The sequence below is a fragment of the Furipterus horrens genome, unplaced genomic scaffold, assembly GCF_987537825.1.
Source record: "Furipterus horrens unplaced genomic scaffold, mFurHor1.1.pri manual_scaffold_17, whole genome shotgun sequence".
NCBI lineage: Eukaryota > Metazoa > Chordata > Mammalia > Chiroptera > Furipteridae > Furipterus > Furipterus horrens.
Genome location: NW_028327187.1, coordinates 115,178,214 through 115,197,685, shown reverse-complemented (window position 1 = coordinate 115,197,685; position 19,472 = coordinate 115,178,214). Strand labels below are relative to the sequence as shown.

The window sequence follows — 19,472 nt, the reverse complement described above, 5'->3', positions numbered from 1 at the left end:
GGGCAAAGGAGCTCTGGACAGGTGTGGCATGCCTTGCACACCTTCCTCCATGGATGCCACCCTTTCTTAATGTGGCACATTGTAGAATTAGTCTCTAACTTTATCATTTAGTGGGTATGGCTCTGATTGTGCCTTCTAACCCTCTTGCCAAATTTGTCACCTCCAGAATACAACAAGGATGCCAACGTACCAGCAACGCCAGATCGCGCACGCAGCTTTCCATGGGCAGCCAGCTGACCTGGATTCTGCAAGATCCTTCTTTGTGTGAGGGCCACCCTCCCTCCATTCTAGAACCCCTTTCTGTTAGGGACCTCTGGACCAGGGCCTAGGTAGGACCCCGCCCCTCAACTGGCTGGGTTCAGTAACAAAAGCAATGTATATCCGTTAGATACCTCCTCCCCAATAACAGAAATCCTACATTTATTGCTGCAATGGAAGAGAAGTCATCATATCTTGCATAAAATTCCATGCCATTTGTAAAAGAGGTAAAGCACCTCCTTCATGCTGGGTACTCTACTTCCCTTTTAAGTGAATTTATTGGGGTGACATTGGGTAATAAAACCATGCAGGTTTCAAGTGTACAGCTCAATAAAACACCATCCGCACTCTGCATTGTGCTGTTACCACCCAAAGTCAAGTCTCTTTCCATCATCTTTTATGCCCACTTTGACCTCTTCCACCCCTCCCCCTTCCCCTCTGGCTATCACCATACTGCTGTCAGCATTTTATTTTTTTCCTTAGTCCCTTCACCTTTTTTGACCCAGCTCCCCAACCCTCCTCGCCATATTTCTTTCCTGCTGGAGAAAGCATATTTCTAATTCCTTCTCTAATTCATCTTACCCTTGTGGAGACCCACTCAGAACCCCAGAGATGGCACAAAGGCTATTTTAAGCTGAAGACATTTGAGATTCCACAGATGCAGAAAAAAAGCCTTCTTCAAGCTTCCTTTTAAGCTTCCTTATCTGACTAAAAGCAGCAATTTCTGGGAAATGAAGGCACCACAGATCCCCTCTCAGGAGAGTTTTATGGTCTGGAAGGAGACAGAAAAACCACTCACACCTGCATAGACAAACATTATCACCCACTTCCTTATCACCCATCTGTCCTCCTAAAAACCCACTTATCTTTCCTCAATAAACCTATTTGTTTATCTCATCCAAGCTGTGTGTCTCCACTCTCTTTTCCCTACTAAGTTAGATATACAAACCTTTAACTGTTAACATTTTAAGGAGCCAGCTACTTTTTTTGTTGGCTTCTGTTATGTCTATGAAATAAACCCTTTTCTCCTGTTAAGCTGTCTTCATCAGTTTAATCTGTAGGCCCCAAGCAAGGAACTTAAGAGAGTAGGGAGGTTTTTTTCCCTCCCCTACACCCTCTAAGCAAGTGTGGGCATCTTGTTTACATGGAAACAAGAAACGGCTTTGCCCCAGAAGGTCCTGTCCTCCTTTTCATTCATTTGCCCAACATTTTAAATCTTGGAAGTAGGCGGGAGAACCAGACCCATTAAAAGCTAACACCAGAGAAATGGTGACTTGGAAGTAAGAAGGTTAAAAATATGGCAGAAATAGAAACAGAGAAGAGGAAGAGTACAGGAGGAAATACATGGGTGAATGGATAGATGGATGGAACAGTGGGTGGGTGTGTGAATAGAGGGAGAAAGGAGGGATTCATGTTTTGATTTATTTATCCAGTGATTGATAGACCAGCCACTAGGATATGAGTATGTGTTGCATCCACATATGACACTTTGCAATATCTGCTGCCATCCTCACAGTGCAGCTCACAGGAGTGACCATTTTCTTAACTAAGGAGTCCTCGAAGGCAGATATGGATTGTCTTCTCTGTCCTTGTAACCCCAGAACCCAGCACTGGAGTGCCTGCTAAATATTGGTTGGTTAGAAGAATAGATGAATCCATCAACCAATCCCTTTAATATAAGGAAGTCAGTGGTGGCCGTTGTAGCTGTTTGAAATAAAGGAAAATCTAAAGACAATGCTAGACTGTAATTAAGTGCAATTGATTATAATTAATGGATACGCAAATGGTAAAATTATCATCATTCAGCTAGGAAAGTTGAGTTACTGAATCCCATCCACTTCTCATCCCATGGCAGAAACCAGACTTACTCTGGGCCTTTATTACTTTTAGCCTCTATTTCGCTCTCTCAGTGGGAAGTAGGCAGGGGGCCTGGAGCCTTCAAGTGCTCTTGTGAAGCTGTGGTCATCCCAGAGGGATGGGTCCTCCCCTAGGGCAGGTTCAGCTGAGTCCCTTGCCTTCATGAGAGAGACCCAGACTCCAAGGAACACAGGGCTTTGTTCATTCTGCTCCGAATTATCCAGATGGCAGGCTGCCACAGTTGGATGGCCTGCTGCCAAATCCTGGTTCTGCCATCTTCTGGCTGTGTGACCATGGACTACTCATCTGATGCCATTCAGAGTCCTATGTGCCTTCCAGAAAATGAGGATAGTCATGGGGCTTTTATTAATAAGCCCAGCATGTCCCGGGCAAACTGGGAGGTGTTGGTCCTTTAGGCTGATGTTGACTGAATTGAATTTAGAGAATCTTCTGACCCCCCTGTGACCTCCTGGGACCTTCAGTTGGGGCTGGTGTTGCATGTACCTTGATGAATTGCAGGCCATGCCAAGCCATGGGTCCACACCCTAGAGACTACTGTCTCCAATTCAACATCTCCACGACGCCTTCAGTCACCTTGATTATGTGGAAGAATTCCAACTTTAATGGAACTTTCCTTTGGTTTTTTTCTTTTTTTTTCTTTTTCTCTTGAAGAACATTTGCTGCTGATTTAGTCCTGCTTTAAAATTCTGTACAGTCAAGATGTTGTCCTGTTTTAATCTCTGTGTGACTCTTCTTCAGTCATTTCCTTTCTTCCCGGTTTGCTTATCAGTCGACATACACCACAGGCCTGGACTTTGTTCTAACATCTCCTTCTGTTTAATCCCCATGCTGTTTCTCTGCCAAGCAGATGTGTATTAAAATGTGCATAAGAAAAGAAGCAAGCCGGGCCTATTTAGAAATTTCCTCAATTTGCACAAACTCCATTGGTAGAGGAGTTTTTTTCTCTAAAAAACCACAACAAACGTATGTTAATAGCTACTTAGATGGATCAAGACAAATTCGTATTTGGCCATTTCTGCCATCATCGTTCTGGCCTCATTGCCAGAGACACAAAGCAACGATTGAGTATTCGTAGGTGGAGAGACAGCTGCAGCATGCTGTAGTTGTCTTCTTGCTTGTAGGATTTTTGTGCTTACAGCAATGAGGGACTTGGACAGCCTGTTAAATGGTTTGTCCAGCCTGAAAGAGTTGGAGTTTTATTTTTTTTTTATTGTCAGGTATTATATAATTTACAAGGTGTTAGAAATGACTTCAGTTTCCACTCAGGTTCTTGGGTCTTGTGTGTGTGCTTTAAAAGAGCTTATTTTTCATGTGCTAAAAGGCATCTAAAAAACTAGCTTTCACTCTGTAAGCTAAGGCCACTGGGCTTAAACCACACAAAGAGAAAGGGAGAGTAAGCATTGTTCATTACACACACACACATAACACAATTTAATTACTTAAAAATACTCTGAGCCCTGTTTTCTAGACTGGCTATTGTAGATCTGACTATTAACAGATGGACATACCTTTTGTGACAAAGACATCAACCACAATGCCATTTGGTTTTGAAGTTTTAAAAACTAGGACTGTCAGGGCCAAAACCTAGCAGGAAGTGGATCCTGCATATCAGCCAGTCCAGTCCAGTCCAGAAGGGAGGGAAAGAACTGGCTAGATCATGGTCAAATTCAAAGCCTAGAAAACACAGGGTGAGCAGGAGTAGGATGAGAGTAGGTGGCACAGAAAAGCAACCTGTGATTTGTAATCAAGCAGTGTTTGCTCTGGGTCTTGTTTACAGCTTCTGGCTGCCTCTGGCCAGCCAGGAAGAACCGGAAGCCAGCATGCAAATTCTTCTCAAGTCCCAGCCAGCGGTGGAAGTGCTGGACCCAACGGCAGAGCCTAAAGATATCCCAATCATTCCCCCAATAAAAAAAGTAGATACCGCTCTAGACTTCATTATTTCCGCCTTGAAGCAAATTAAGTGTCTAAGGCCTACCAGGCAGATGTAACTTAAAGGGATTCTGTTGGGCAATACCTGCCTATCAGGTAAGAACCCTGAGTCCCTGTCCTATAGCAAGTCACTTCCTCATCGACAACTTTCAATCAAGTGACAAACAGCCTTCCTTGACTTGCAACAAATAACTATAAAATTTCTAAATTCCTCAGTGTCACTAGGTTGATGTCCTCAAGCCATCATATTTTTACTAGCTCCTTAGTTGTACGTGTATAGTATTGTCGTTTTTTATTACACTTGGACTTGTGGACAGTTGGGTGTATGTATGTAATGGGATGTGAGTTCACTCATTGAATTTGACGCAAGAAACAATGTCTTTGCTTAACCTTTTATTCATCATGGCACAAGACAGAATTTTAAGAAATACCACAGAAAATGTCACTGCCAACATGAAAATTAAGAGTAGCATGTTTTATAAAAAAAGTTATTTTTCTATGATACACATTCCCTTATGAAGTGAAAAAAATTAAAATACTGATGCGATTCGCCACCTGCTGGTCAAAAATAGTTTTGCAGTTGAAAAACTTCAAACTTACTACTGAAGTACGGTAGGAGCATTTTACACGACACACAAAATTATTGAAGAAAAATTTCCTCAGCCTTTGGTACAATGTAAATACAAAGCTTTAGTTCTTTTCCAAATTCGATTTACTTTCAAAGCATTGCATATAATTTGGTTAATACTGATTATGGGGCAAAAGGAAAAACCATGTTCTCTAATTCGAATACTCTATTTAGATTCATCACTTTATAGTGGGATTCCAGTTTGTGGGTTTGTAAAATACATAAAAATTACACATTATAAATATATATTATATATGGTCTATATAAAATTGAATTTGACCTAAAGTGGGAAGGACAACTTCTTAATTACTTTCTTTGTCAGGCACGGCCTTTCTCTTGTTTGATTAACTGAATCCTTTCTAAACAGATTCTAAAAATATACTCCATAACATATCAAATTTAACATTTTCTTTAAAACATATTCAGTATGAAAAGGCAATCAGTGACTATATGTTTTGTATCTCACCACTATATAAAAATATGGCTTCTCATATTCTGTTTTAGTTTGTTTTGTTAGTGTTTTTCTTAGGTGTTGAAGGAAGGGCTGTCCCTCTTAAAAAGCTATGACAAAAGCACAGAAACCCGCTTGTGCATAATATAGAACATTCTATAGAATCTCCTTGCTTAGTATAAGTGAAGTGATTATAAAATGGTTCCTTTTTCTGTGACTATATCATATATGATTATCATACATAATCTGTTACAGAATATACAAGAGTCAAAACTGAAGACACATAAATACAAAGAAGCTATACCAAAGCAAGAGTTTGATCCTAAAGCCAATGTGAGTCGTTTTTATAATGGAGGCTGCCATCCACTTATGTTTTTGGATTTCCCTAAAGCTGGCTATGCAATAGAATCTTATTATAACTGGTGAGGGTACTAGTGCTCTATATCTTTAAGTGAACTGAGCTTCTCTTGTGTTATTTTTTTTAAAGTGTAAAAGAAGCAAAGTAAGTAAGTTTCCAATTGCCCAACAGCGACTTTCTCCCCTACTGAGTAAAAGAAGGCTGTTGGGATGGGAGGGCTCAAGCTGGCTGTGGGCTCATACCAGTGTTTCTGGGAGGGCGTCGGGGTTGTCGGTGGACAAGAGCTCCCAGATCTGCCACCGCTCTCTCTGCCAATCGAGCCAGTTGGGTTCACCTAAGGCCTTACTGTTCTGATCACTGGCGGGACTGGAGCAGGCACTGCTCAGTTTTGGCTGGGCAGCCTGATGCTCCTGCTCCGCTCTTTGGTTTCCCTCTTCCAAGGCTGATCCTGAGCTTTCTTCTGGCCTCTGGCACCTCCACAGTGGTGGCTCTGCTGCTTGGTGGGCCGATGCTAAAGCTTGCTTCCCTGGACCAGGATAAGGAGGAGGAGGCCGGTTGTCATGCCTCACACTCTCTCGAGGTCTCTGGTGCAAAGGCTTGGCTCGGCTCTGCAGCCGGGCCACGTCCAGCTCACTCTCGGTGAGGTCTTCGGCACTGCTCAGAGTCAAATACTGCTCCGACCCTCGCACGGCCCCCTCGGATCTCCTGCTGCTGCCCTGGATATGGGGCGTGCTGCAGACGCGGGACACAGGAGGGTGGCTTCGGCACTCTGCAACAGTGGCCGTGGTCTGAGTCCTTCGAATGACCTGCACACCACTGTCCGGTTCTGTGGGGCTCCCCTGCCACCGAGGCCAATTTAGGGTCAGGTTCCCTTGAGAAAGGGAGCATGGCCCCAGTCGTAGGGAGCTGCTTTCAAAAATGTCTCCATAGGAACCTGGAAGCCAGAGAGAAGAGCAAGAAATGAAGTTAGTTTATAGAATCCCTGTTGGGATGTCCTGTTATTTCCTTTCCACTGCCAGCTTCGGGAACTGGAAAGGCACGGGAGACTCTTAGCTGCTGCCACCGAAGTAAAAGACTCCCTAGTAAGAGAAATGACAGACACTTTTTGATTATTGACACAATTCCTGTAGCAGCTCCCAATACAGATGCCCACACTCTGATGTGTTAGCTACCCAATGAGATTAAATAGTCCTTGTCACTCACTGATGTTTCAGGAAAGCCCCACCCCCCACCCCATCTGGCTATGAACACTTCTCCGTTCCATTCCTGTGCAGTGCAATTTGCAATGCAGATGAGACACAAATGATAATGTTTTCATGTTTCTACCGTGTCAACAAAAGCTGAAGGAAGAAATGAATTGCATGCGAAATGCCCATCATATGCCAGAAGATAATGAACACAGCAGCTGGTGTGTAGTATACTCTATCGCCACCACTGTGAGAAAGCCTGGCTTTCTGTCCACACATCCTCCCCTTCCCTTCTGGGTGACATTTCCCAGCCTCCTTTGCAGTTAGCAGAGCCTCATAAAGGAGGTCTGATCAACAAATGCGAAGAGATGCGACGTGAATATTTCTAGGCCTGAGAAATGCTGATAAGAAAGAAATGAAAATGAAAATAACACAATGTGACAGTACTTGGCCATAAGAAGGATGACCTACTGCCATCTGTGACAGCATGGGTGGCTCCCGAGAACATCATGTTAAGCTAACTAAGTCATATGGAAAAGGACAAGAACCATATGAGTTCACGCATACGCGGGCTATAAAACCAGAAAGCAAGAAAGAAACAAAGAAACTATACTCACAGACACGACAACCATATGGTGGCTACCAAAGGGGAGGTGGAAGAGGGGCCAGGGCGTCAAATGCATGGTGACAGAGTGAGACCAGGCTTTGGGTGGTGGGCACACAATACAGTACACAGATGATGTGTTACACAACTGTACACCTGAAGCTTTCATAGAGCGTTATTAACCAATGTCACCCCAATACATTTTTTAAACTCCTACCATCTTGTTTTGTAAATGAGCAAAAATGCAAACGCAATGACTCGCGGGAGCGATGAAAGTAAAGAGACACGGGCAATGCGGCGAGGTGCCGCCGCCATCCGTGGCTTACAGAGAAGAGGCTCGTGCGCCCTACAGGGGACACGAGGGGGCTACACCTCTCCCATCTTGGAAAGCTTCAGAAGTTTTGACTCGCTTTCCTATTCTGGATTTATAATTTGCTTTCTGAAATTCTGGGACCCTAATCGTAACTTAATATACAAAACAAGTATGTAAAAGGGGTTGCCGACAGCAGAAGTTACTGCAAAACCCACTAAGAAGTGGAAACAATCCAGTCGCGCACTCGGAAGTACTATGTGGCGCTCCCCAACGGTAACGGAGAGCCGCTGGAAGACAGAAGCTAAATCATATAACGTTGCACAGACAGAATGATTTTAGCCATATTTAAAAACTCTTGCAAAGGAAAGTAAACGAAACATAGTCACAGACTGACATTTTGGTGGAAGAGCAAAGGATCCTTTGATCCTTCCCCCTCCTATTTTCAACATTTTCTAAATAATTTTTGACAAGCACGTAATATGATGATGATGATGATAAGGCCAAAATTAAAGGAAATTAATTGTAAAAGCAAATGCCATAAACACTTTTTAAAAAATAATAGCCCACCTGTCATTCCTGGGTCTTTGGATCCGCTTTTTAATGTTGAATGCCAAGTTCCCCAGATATTGAAAGGTTCCTCTGACATATCTAGGAGAAAGTATAATAAAAAGGTATGGAATTCACAGTGAAAACTGAAGAACACAAATCAACACGCAAGTATTTTTATAACATCTTTTCTTTGCAAAGTACTGTATTTGAGATCCTGACGGCACACCTGCTTTTCAGGAGGGTTCTTCCATTTGGGATTTACAAAAAGGCTCTTTCTATATTATGGTTGTGGCGGACAGAATAAGGGCCCCCCAAAGATGTCCATGATATGATTCCCCAGAACCTGTCAAGATGTAATATTTAAAAGGGACCTTTGCAGGTATGATTAAATTTTGGATCTTGAGATGAGGAGATGATCCTGGATTATCTGGTTGGGCCTAATGTCATTACAAGGGTCCTTATAAAAGGGAGGCAGGAGAGAACATGAGACATTGCTGGCTTTGAGGATGAAGGAAGGGGCCACGAACCAAGGGATGCCGACGGCCTCTAGAAGCTGAAAGAGGCAAGGAAACAGATTCTCCCCTGAGGCCCCCAGAAGGAAAACAGTCCTGCTGACTTACTTAGACTTTTTGATGTCCAGAACCATAAGATAATAAATTTGTATCTAATTTTAAATCACTAAGTTTGTGGTCGTTTGTTACAGCAGCAATAAAACAGGAATACAATGGTAATGAGTGGCAAAAGCTCTGACCACATTAACATAGAGGAACAACAATTATTGTTCTTATGCCTCTAGAAGCTGAAAGAGGCAAGGAAACAGATTCTCCCCTGAGGCCCCCAGAAGGAAAACAGTCCTGCTGACTTACTTAGACTTTTTGATGTCCAGAACCATAAGATAATAAATTTGTATCTAATTTTAAATCACTAAGTTTGTGGTCGTTTGTTACAGCAGCAATAAAACAGGAATACAATGGTAATGAGTGGCAAAAGCTCTGACCACATTAACATAGAGGAACAACAATTATTGTTCTTATATCTAGTACTATTGGCATCAATAGATTCATTTCTGCATGCATTCATTCATATATTCCCTTAGTCTGTCTATAAATATTTACAGAGTCAGGTACTATTTTAAGTGTTCTCACCATCTCATGTAATCCCCACTACAATCCTGTGATGTGATCATAATGACCATTTCTAGAAGCAAATGCCTAGTGGAAACTTCACTGTATTCTGCAGTTCATGTGTATACTTTCACTTAATCCCAAGGAGATGCCCCTGAGTCCATTTTACAGATTGGCAAGTAGTGAAAGGAGCAGGTAAGAAGTGTACACAGGGTTACATAGAAAGTATTGTTGAGCACTTATTACATGCCAAGTTCTCTGCTCAGGGCTTTACATGAATTAGCTAATTAAGCCCCATGAATTAATACTGCCATCTCTCTTAGTTTTCATTGGAGGAGGAAATGGGACTCCGAAAGCCTCTCTCGCTCACTTAAGGTCCTGCAGGTTCAAAGTGGCAGAGCAGGTGATGCACTACAAATCTAGTACTCTTGTCATTGGATCCTGACACTATGTGCTTCTAGTTCCCTCTGGGTAAAGTTATCTCCAGGGAAAAAGTGACAGATTACATGGGGATTCTCTACCTTGGCACTAGTGACCCTGGGGAGGATCATTCTTTGTTGCGACAGGAGCTGCCCTGGGCACTGTGGGGTGCTGAGCCACAGCCCAGAACTCTACCCACCAGATACCAGGAGCAACCCCTTTGCAAGTTGTGACAAACAAAAATGCCTCCAGACATTGTCACATGTCCCCTGGGGGGCAAAATTAAGAGTCTGCCAACATATTAAACGGATGAAAAGAGCTAATGCATGCCTAGTCTATTTGCTAGTAAGTTACAGCCCACATGTTTCTTAGCCCAGCTGCTAAAAAACTGTGAGGCAGACACCGATCCTGGGAGGAAAGAACCAAGCTTTCCTGGTGTGAACGTGTCTAACAACATCACTCTGAATCTGTGTTTAGAAACCTGCATGTGCCACACCGTTCGTAACAGCAAAGTTCTCTTCAGACTGCCTTTTCATTGTGCTGCAGAGAATATTACATATAAAAAACCTGCCACTGATTTAAAAGAGCTAAAATTAGAGATCCATTATATACATCAGAGAGGGAATAATTAAAATCTAAGAGATGTCTATTTAACAGAAATTTATCATGGCCATGAAAAATGCTAGCAAAATGAAAAATGCTAATAATAGGAGTTTAAGTAAAATAAGCTTACTTCAAAAGCAGTTATACTGGTGAAACAAATATACAGTTATGTATGCATATGAACAAGGAGCAGGAAAATAAAGCTTCACATTTTAAAAATAAATTTAATGCCTGATGGGAACGTGGGTTTTTGCTTTCATTGTAAATTTTAAAAATTATTTTTGACACGTGTATTTGGAAGATAAAATGAAGATGCTATGATTTAATGAAAACACACACAGAGTCCTTTCAGAGTGGCTCTTGGAATTAAATTAGAACTTTAAGATAAAGGAGCACAAATCTGTACTGTGTCTTCCAGTTATTACTCAGAGAGTGTCCTGCTGGGTCCCGGCCCCAAGGAATTACTCTGTGGAGGGCAAGAACACAACGAAACATTCAGTGGTCAAATAAATGTGGGAAAAGCAGCAAACCACGCCCTCCCTCTGATTGTGGAAATTCAGTGGTGACCATTAGCACTTTTAAGAGTTTGAGAAATTGGTCAATAGAGACACCAGTTCCCCAATGCCTTTTACCGTGAAACACTTATTTTGCCTAAAAATGTTAATCTCCCCGGAGACTAACATTATGTTCTTTTTGGAACATGATGTCTTGTTACATAGTAGGTTCAGCTTGTTCTCTTTATAAAAGTAACAGCAATAATTGGATGACATCTTAGACTAACAAATATGCACCCAAAGTCACTGGCTAGGACACATAAAGTTCCTGGGATGCTGGAAGGGGAAGAGTCAGCTGGGAATATCCATCACTTGGCAGGACGTTGCTTCCCAGGCATCTGGATCTGCAGGGACCCTCCAGGACAATGACTGGGCTCACCACACCTTCCTCTTCCCAGAGAGAAGACTTTTCAGCGGGTATTCAGGAAATGCTCACTGAACTACAGAAAGGTAAACCTAGGAAGGGGATGAGCAGACGGTCCTAAGGGCCCGTGCCACATGCAGTCAGAGTCACTGATTTGGCCAGTGCCCACCAGGCTCCAGTTACCTTTGCCAAGCCTCGGTCCAGGAGAACTCTCCCTTGACTTCAATGACGGCAAGTGGCCCACCAGCGAATACTGCTCTTGTCCTCTGAAAAGCTTCCCCGAGCCCTCCGGGGTCACGTTCTCTTGCATAGCCAGCAGGGAGCGCTCAGACAGCACTGGGGAGTTGTTGTCATAAGGGGAGAGGTCTCCGCTGGAGGCCTTGTTGGAGTCTGTGGATGAGTGCCTTCCTCCCATGGAAAAGGAAACTTCCGACTGCAGCATGTCAGGGCTTCTGGTACAGGGAGACAATGACAGGCGTGTGAGCGTGCTAACAATTGGTGACCAGACTCAAACAATGTGACCGTGACACGAATGACAGGAGGAGAATGCATGGCTGAAACAAACGATAAAAGACCTTTTGAGCAATGTTCCAAGACTTTTACATCAATATGGTGAAAGCGTTTCCATGAAATAGCCAGCAGAGGGCAGCAAAACTCAACGGATGTTACTGAAATGGCAGGGCGGGTGGGTAGGATGAACTGGAGATGGAGCCCTGTCTTCTCCAATGGGCCTCGCTGAGATCGGCTTAAACTGTGGCACTAAACTGTTTTCAATTAGAAGTTCAAGTCTGAATACCTATGGAAGATTGCTCAGAAACTATGGAAAGAGTACAAAAAGTTAAAAGTATTAGAAAGAAACAGAAACTTCTTGTACGAGAGAAAAGACGGTTTTGTTTGCTGTTTGGGGCAAGAACAAAATGTACTAATTGGAGAATTTTAAAAGGGACCCGCGTCCTGTGGGAAATATGATGTGAAGGAGGCTTTACAAACAGTTAGAAATGTCTGCAAAGAGACTGAGTGATATATTATATGCAAAAAGACAAAAAGTCACCACCTACGCATTGATTATAAAAGGAATGAAAAAAGAGAGAGACCGAAATGCCATTATTTGATCAACAAACTGCATTGATGGCTATGTGTGTGGGAGTGTGTGCTCCTAAACACAGGCAAATCAGAAGATTATGCATATTTCATTTAAAAAATAACTGCACATGAAATTTAGAAATAGGCTGAACTTGACAATATATTCAAGGGCATTTGAGACATTTAGCAAGAAATAACTTAGGATTCACATTTGATATCTTTAAAATACAGCATTTCATTTATTAAAAGTACGTGTAGCAACCACCAATGATCCTGAATTTAAGAGATCCATTTAACTAAACAGTTACATTTTTAAATGAATCTTTTTCTCTTATTAAATAGTAACCAATTAATTAAATTGATTGCAGTGTATATTTCATCATTATTTTTATACCACAGTGATTCTTTCTGGCCACGGGATACCATTCGGTCAAATGAGATTCTAATGACTAGATCACCCCTGAATGTTGATGGAAAAATGGCCCAGATTTTAGTGTTGTGTTTGTGGTAGCGACTGAAATATGTATTCCTTGGGGCCTAAAGCTCCTGAGGCTATTTGGAACAGTCTACCTCGATTTTATGAGTGTGTATATATATATCTTTGAAACTGTTAAATAAATAAATAAAATGGAAGTCTGATGCCCATTATTTGTTAAGTAAGGAAAAACTGGTAGACAACTCCTTTACTTTCTTCAACATCCTGAATTAAAAACAATTCATATAAAAACTATGATTGAAACTTTCCATGAAGTTCATTATGGCTTCATGGACAACTTTTCTTCCCCCACTCAGACCCTTAGTGTAACTAAATCCATCCTTCCTATGACAATGATGATAATGATGATGCTACTGGTGGGAGTAGTTTCATGTATAAAATGGCTGGAAAGACAAATATATGACCATAACTAGTGTGCATTGCATTTAAATACATCTAAAGTGATTCAACAAGGCACTTGTCGTCGGCAGCCGTCCGTCTCGAGAGACGATGGTGTAGCTTCTTAAGAGTCTATCTGCACCGCCGAGAATGGCTGTGCAGTCCGACTCGGGAGTGACACGGTATCTGTCTCCTCCGTGTTGAATCGACAACTTGTGATGACGCTGGAGTGTCCTCTCCAGTGAAGCTGAAGCTACAGAGCCTGGGCAGGGTGATATGGAGGGTCTGCTGTTGCCCATGCAGCAGACCCCCCCTCTCTTCGCAGCTGAAGGGTCCAAGGGAAAGACGGAGTCAATACAGCTTGGCTTCAGGTGCGCCGCAGGAGTTGCCGGTGTTGACTACAACGTCAAACCGCCTTAGGGACTCCGGCTCCGGATTTTCTGTCGGGGTTTACTCCCTTAGCCTTTCCCCTGAAGAGGTATGCCGCAAGGCAGTGGAGGTTTTTTGGAGTCAGAGTTTTCCTTCTCTGACAACAAGGCACTAGTCTTTTACAAATTGATATAAACATACTAATTAGCATATCCATTACATTTTTATGTGCACGAACTGTCACAGCAACAGAAACAGCAGTGAAAATGTGAATGGAACAGGAAAACAAGAATGTCGAGAGTGTGAAAAGAGTGCTTGAAGTCTTACCTGTGAACATCTGTATTTTCTACCTTCCTCAAAATAGCGGCCCTGACAACATCTTAAAGGGAAATGACCACAGATGGATTAGAAGTTCCAGAACCTGCTTGTTTCCTGCACTACCTCACTTCTCTTTACTAGTCTTGGCTTTCTTTTGGCTTAATTTTTCAAAACAAATCCTCCGTGATCTTAAAGAAGGTAAACATGTACCTGAGTAATCCTTTCCTAACCAATGGGTTTGCATGCAACATGGAGGAAGGGTGCTCACGGGGGATCCCGCTTCTTCTTGGGCTCCCAGCAGAGGTTAGTGTTCATGGGGAAAGCATCTCAGTACATGACATGCCTCGCTGGTCATTGAGGAAGCCAGGACCTTGAGTACTTTTGCTGAGGGAACATCTTACCCACATGGAATAAGTAAGTCCTTCCTTTGCTTCCCCTTTAAATTGATGACAAATAATCTCACGGGAAAGAGCCAGAGGACAACCACGAGGATGATTTTCCAGAAACTTTAGGCCTCTGATGAATGAAGGACTCCTAAGAGGCCCTTACTACTTCTGTTGAAAAGCAGGGGAAAGACGATTTAGCCTCCATATCCAATCAAAGGGGAACAGTGTCCCTAATTCTAGTGGCAGGAACAGAGAAGAAAACAACTGCACGCTTTCGGGCTCGGCTCTGGCTACAGAAACCTTACCATGAAAACGAGAAAAATGGGATGCATTGAACCGGTAGCTACCAGTTCTGGAGCTCAGCTCAGAACTAGGGTTCTCCGTTCTGACCAGGGCTAGAAATTATATCACTGGACTAAGTTCAGTTGTTTTCCTTGGTTAGTCGATGCTTTTCTAGTCAATGAAAAAGGTATCTTACGCCTCCTCAGTAAGACCCAGTGGGTACATGAAGCCTTATTTTATAGGATGCTTTCAAGAGAGTCAAGTCCATTTATTACCCAAACAAAATAACTATCAGAGGTGCAAATACTTTTTGGGCCCCTCACATTGGGAGAAAAGCCTTGAAAAGGTCATATTTCAGCTCACGGACACGCCCCTCGTTCTGTGTCACGTCTTGCTCACCTGTCTTACAAAACATGCAGAAAACAGTGCATTCAACAAAATACTCCAAGTTGCAGATTCAGCCAACAGTTAGGCGCATAAAGAAACATGTTTCTCTTAAGCCTCAGTGGGAAGGACATTTGGGTTTGGACCAAGCGAGCAGGCCATTTAGTCTCACGGACCCACGCGATGCGCGCTAGATGGTTCCGAGGGACTGGGGCTCCGCCCCAGCTGCTGTGCTGGAGCTTCTGGTAGGCCCGTGGGTGTCACAGCCCAACTGCAAACTCCCTCCTCACTCCACTACCTCCCTGTCCCCATTTTCTCAAGTGACTTCCCACAATATTGTCCCACTTCACCCAGTTTTTGAGCTGTTTCAATAAATTGTTTTGGACTGATACTGACACAGGAAAATCATACCCACAGCAATTGTCGGCGGGTTGAAAGGGCAGCATGCTTCATGAGAACATTTACTTCGCTTAGAACAAAACATAATAAAACAAGAACCATGACGACAGTAACGGAAATAATGGAAGCTGCCACACCCTCTCTCCCTCCGTGTTCACGGCTGCGATTGGGTCCTGGCAAGCGGAGCAGGGAGGGGAGGGAGTGCGGCCACTGTCCCTGTGCCCTGCTCTGTGGGCTGCGGCCGCACGCCCCGCACCTGGGAGCTTGTTGGAAATGCCAATTCTCAGGCTCCATTCTGGACCTACTGACAGCACTGGCTAGTATTCATATTTATATTTTAATTGAATTTAGTGGGGTGACATTGGTTAATAAAATTGTATAGGTTTCAGGTGTACAGTTCTATACTACGGTTTCAGGTGTACAGTTCTATACTACATCCTCTGTATGTTGTATTGTGTGCTCCCCACGCCAAGTCACGTCTCCTTCCCTCACCATTTATCCCCGTTCACCCTCTTCCACCGCCGCTGCCCCCTTCTCTCTGACAGTCACCACACTGTTGTCTCTGTATATGAGTCCTTTTTTTTTTTGCTTAGTTTAATACCTTCACCCTTAGGACTGGCTATAATAGATGGGACCCAGCGCAAAATGAACATGCAGGGCCCCCCAATGGACACAGAAACAATGTGATGAAGGCCTGGGGGTGCTGGCTAGAGGGGGGCAAAGGACAAAATAGGGGACATCTGTAATAGTGTCAACAGTAAAAAAAAATTAAGAATTTCAAGACAGTGACAGCAGATCATTATGCCCAGCGGAGGCTTCTTCTGCGTGTGCGGTCCTTCCTGCGCGACTGCAGTGGCTGCAGCCCATGATGTCAGCTTTGCCCACGGAGAGGTAATCTCTAGGCGCGAGGCTAGCAAACTGTACTTCAAGAAGCCCTCCAGGCAATTTTGATGCGTAGGAAATTTGAGAACCCCTGACACCAAACTGCCTTCCCTTCCTTAAGCCACAGGCGGACAGTGGGCTCAGGATCTACTAAGTCAAATGAGAAGGGAAATGACAAACCCGCACACTGGCTGGCAGCGGGGGTAAATGTGCTGGTCTTGACCTTGAGGTGGCTGGGGCCACAGCTGAGTATGGGAGGGAGTGTGCCCACACCAGTGAGCCCCAGTTGGCAGGGCCCAGATAACTTAACGGAGTTTGGTTATTGATCAGAACATGTTGAGATGGGGCAGAAGAGGCCAATCTCCCTCTCTCTCTGCTCTTTTGGTCCCCTCGCCTAAGTCAAGCCACCAAGGTGACTACAGCCGGGACCCCAATCAGGAGAAAAACTGGGGGAAATGGCTAAAGCTAATCCCTGGAAGTAGAGGGGTATCAGGTGTCTTATAGTTGGCACAGGCTGTGCACCTCCTCATGGATTAGAGATAGGGCATACTGGGTGGGTAGGCTGCCGGGTGACACGGCTTTGCTTCCACGAATGGATGGATTGCTCACGAGACCTGAAAACCCCAGGACCGTCCACAGCATGCATGCCTAGTCTCAGCGAATCACGTAAGCGTGGGATGGACGTGGAGAGCGAATCGCCTTCTCACCCTTCGCTGGTCCCTCCAGGTCAGGGTGTAAACACGCTGGCAGGGTACTGTGGGCAGGCCTGCACTGCCGCAGGGGGCACAGAACTTGCTCTGTGGATAAACGGAAAACTCCGGTTCAACCACTAGGCGTGTCCAGCCCAGCTTCTCGCTGAGCCGCCCCAGTGAGAAACATCCTTGCACATTTCAAACTTGCATTGGCTTCATTCTTGGCTCAGCGGTTCAACTGATAAACTCCAGTCTGTTGGAACTCAAAGCACATAACCATCTCAGACACTATTAATTGTACTGGGAAAGGAATTCACTGCCACAGCAGCTCTGGGTTTATGGGGGATTTTCACATTAATCATACACAGTTCTGTAGAATCCTAGGGACAAAGGCACTCTACCCCAAAGGGAAGATGACATGGATCCAAACTCCCTACTAGGAGATGAAACAGCGCCCTGGACATTAGAATTTGCCCACAGCTTTGGTGAAATGTCTCTCTTCATTTTTAATTTGTATTAATTCCCTCCTAATAGCCTGGCATATGGAAGCATTTATGACAGGTGAAGAAAGAGCAATGCTGACTTTATTCATTTTATTTTCAGTATGCCTGATAAATCATCTTCCAATTACTATTTTGCTAGTTTATAAAGAATCTGTGAATAACAGCAAAGGACTTGGAAGAAAGAAGTGATGTGGTAAATGCTCCCTCCACCTTGAATTGCCTTTCTCCAGAAGGTACATTTATACTTTAGAGAATTTTTCATTATGGAATTCTCTCTTTTATATGTTTTTTTTGTATAACTAACTGGCTGTAAAGGCTTTCTGGAATGAAGTGTGTGTGTGTGTGTGTGTGTGTGTGTGTGTGGTTAATGCTTCATAATTTCCCACGAATGACAGTTGAAGTCACCAGCTACTGCCAGGCAACAGAATTAATTGCTGTTATATTATACTGATAAAGTCTCATTTATCTCTGAAAACCTCCTGAGAATTGTTTTGATTTTTACAAATCCTAGTAAAAGGAAAACAGAAGTTATAGTCCATCTTGTAACTTTCCATGGTTTGTGGAAAAGGTCCTTTTTAATGACACTCATTGAAAGATTAAAATAAAATAAATATTTATTTGACAGTTTAGATGTGATGCCTTTAAATTATTAGAAGACCCAATGCTCCTCCATCATGAAGAAGGTAAAGTTAGTATTCAACAGGAGAAACATTCAATTCAGCAAAACAATTCCTTTGCAGTTCCGAAATTTTATCCTTTGAGACAACTATGGGTCTTCATCCACGGTCCTCACTGGCTGGTCAAGGGTTTTGCTATTTGCGGGGCAATTTCAGTAAGAACTTTTTGAAGGCTGCTAACAGCATTAAATACAATGAAATGCAAAAATATATAGCAAAAGATATGGTTCATCCATATCAGCCTTCTCCCCAAATGCAGCTAAATTTGTTTTATTTTGATTTTGTTTTCAGAATACAGTAGGGAAAATGCTCTCTTGAGCTCTGTATACCATCTAGGTATACATAGTTTTATGTAATATTTTAATGATTAATTTTTCCCGGAACGTGAATGCAGTTGAAAAATATTGAAAAGTAGGTACATTAGAACTTTACAACATTATATTAAGTCTAGAGGCTTTATTTATGCCCCAACAGAATTTTATTATTATTTTAATTTGGGCTAACTTACATTGAAAAATTACTTAAGACTGGCAGTTACTCCAGAGAAATTGTCAAACAGATCAGTTCTCTCGGTCAAAAATAAGATAAAAAAGTACATTTGCAAAATGTTATTGATGACTTGCTTTCATTTAAGCCAGGGGTGCCTTTGCTTCAGGCTCTAGTACGGCTTGGCCTGGTACTAGGCTTTTAATTAAAAAAAATATTTTGTTCATAATAACTTCGATTTTTAAAAGATTATGTTTCAGTGTTGTTTATTTTGATGACTGAGGGCTTTGCACCTAGGGGAGCGCCCGCCTTTCTCTCCTCACCCTGGTCCCAGCCTGCGGTGACACCTTCGTTCTGCTGCAAATGCCTGCGTTCAATGTACCTTGTCCTCTGATTTACCCTCCATTCTCACTCCCTATCTCCTTACATCCCTAAATCAAAGGAAGAGAGTTTATTTTAAGGATCTTTGAAGAAAAGAGCATATAATTCTAATAAATATACCAGACAAGCAATTTGAAAACCTAAAGTCTTGCATTGTTAGTAACATAAATCTCTTTTCCTCTCCCTTTGGCGCTGTGTTTTGGTTCAAGGCAAAAAATGTAAGTAGACAAGCACACGGAAAAATAATGATTCCTCCTCTCACTCCCCCAACCCTCTTGTTGCGTAAAGAAGAGAAAAACTCACAACAAAACAAAACATTAACTTCCCAAGTGCCGCTAAATGTTTGATCTTTCAAGACAGAAGTTATTATAAATAGGTTCTTTTTCTTGGTTCCACACTCTTTTGAAAAGTGACTTTTCCACTCCAAATAACCTTTTGTGCAGTTTCCACATGACGCACAAGAATCTAAAGCCTTTTTTAGGTATGTCAGCTGATGGCCAAACCCAGACACTTCAGGGGGAAAACCAGCACTAAAG

The 19,472-nt window shown here is 42.9% G+C and overlaps 1 protein-coding gene across 2 annotated transcripts in view; it reads right to left on the bottom strand.

The window, feature by feature from the left end:
* Positions 1-4,600: 4,600 nt before the first annotated feature.
* Positions 4,601-19,472, bottom strand: part of ARHGAP6 (Rho GTPase activating protein 6) — a 222,823-nt gene continuing 207,951 nt past the window's right edge. For both annotated transcript variants that reach the window (XM_090263915.1, XM_090263916.1), the window contains exons 11-13: positions 11,404-11,672; positions 8,174-8,254; positions 4,601-6,436 (exon numbers count right to left, since the gene is read on the bottom strand). In XM_090263915.1, coding sequence (XP_090120041.1) covers positions 5,739-6,436; positions 8,174-8,254; positions 11,404-11,672 — 1,048 coding nt within the window. In that variant the 3' untranslated portion in view covers positions 4,601-5,738. The remainder of the gene's footprint in view (positions 6,437-8,173; positions 8,255-11,403; positions 11,673-19,472) is intronic.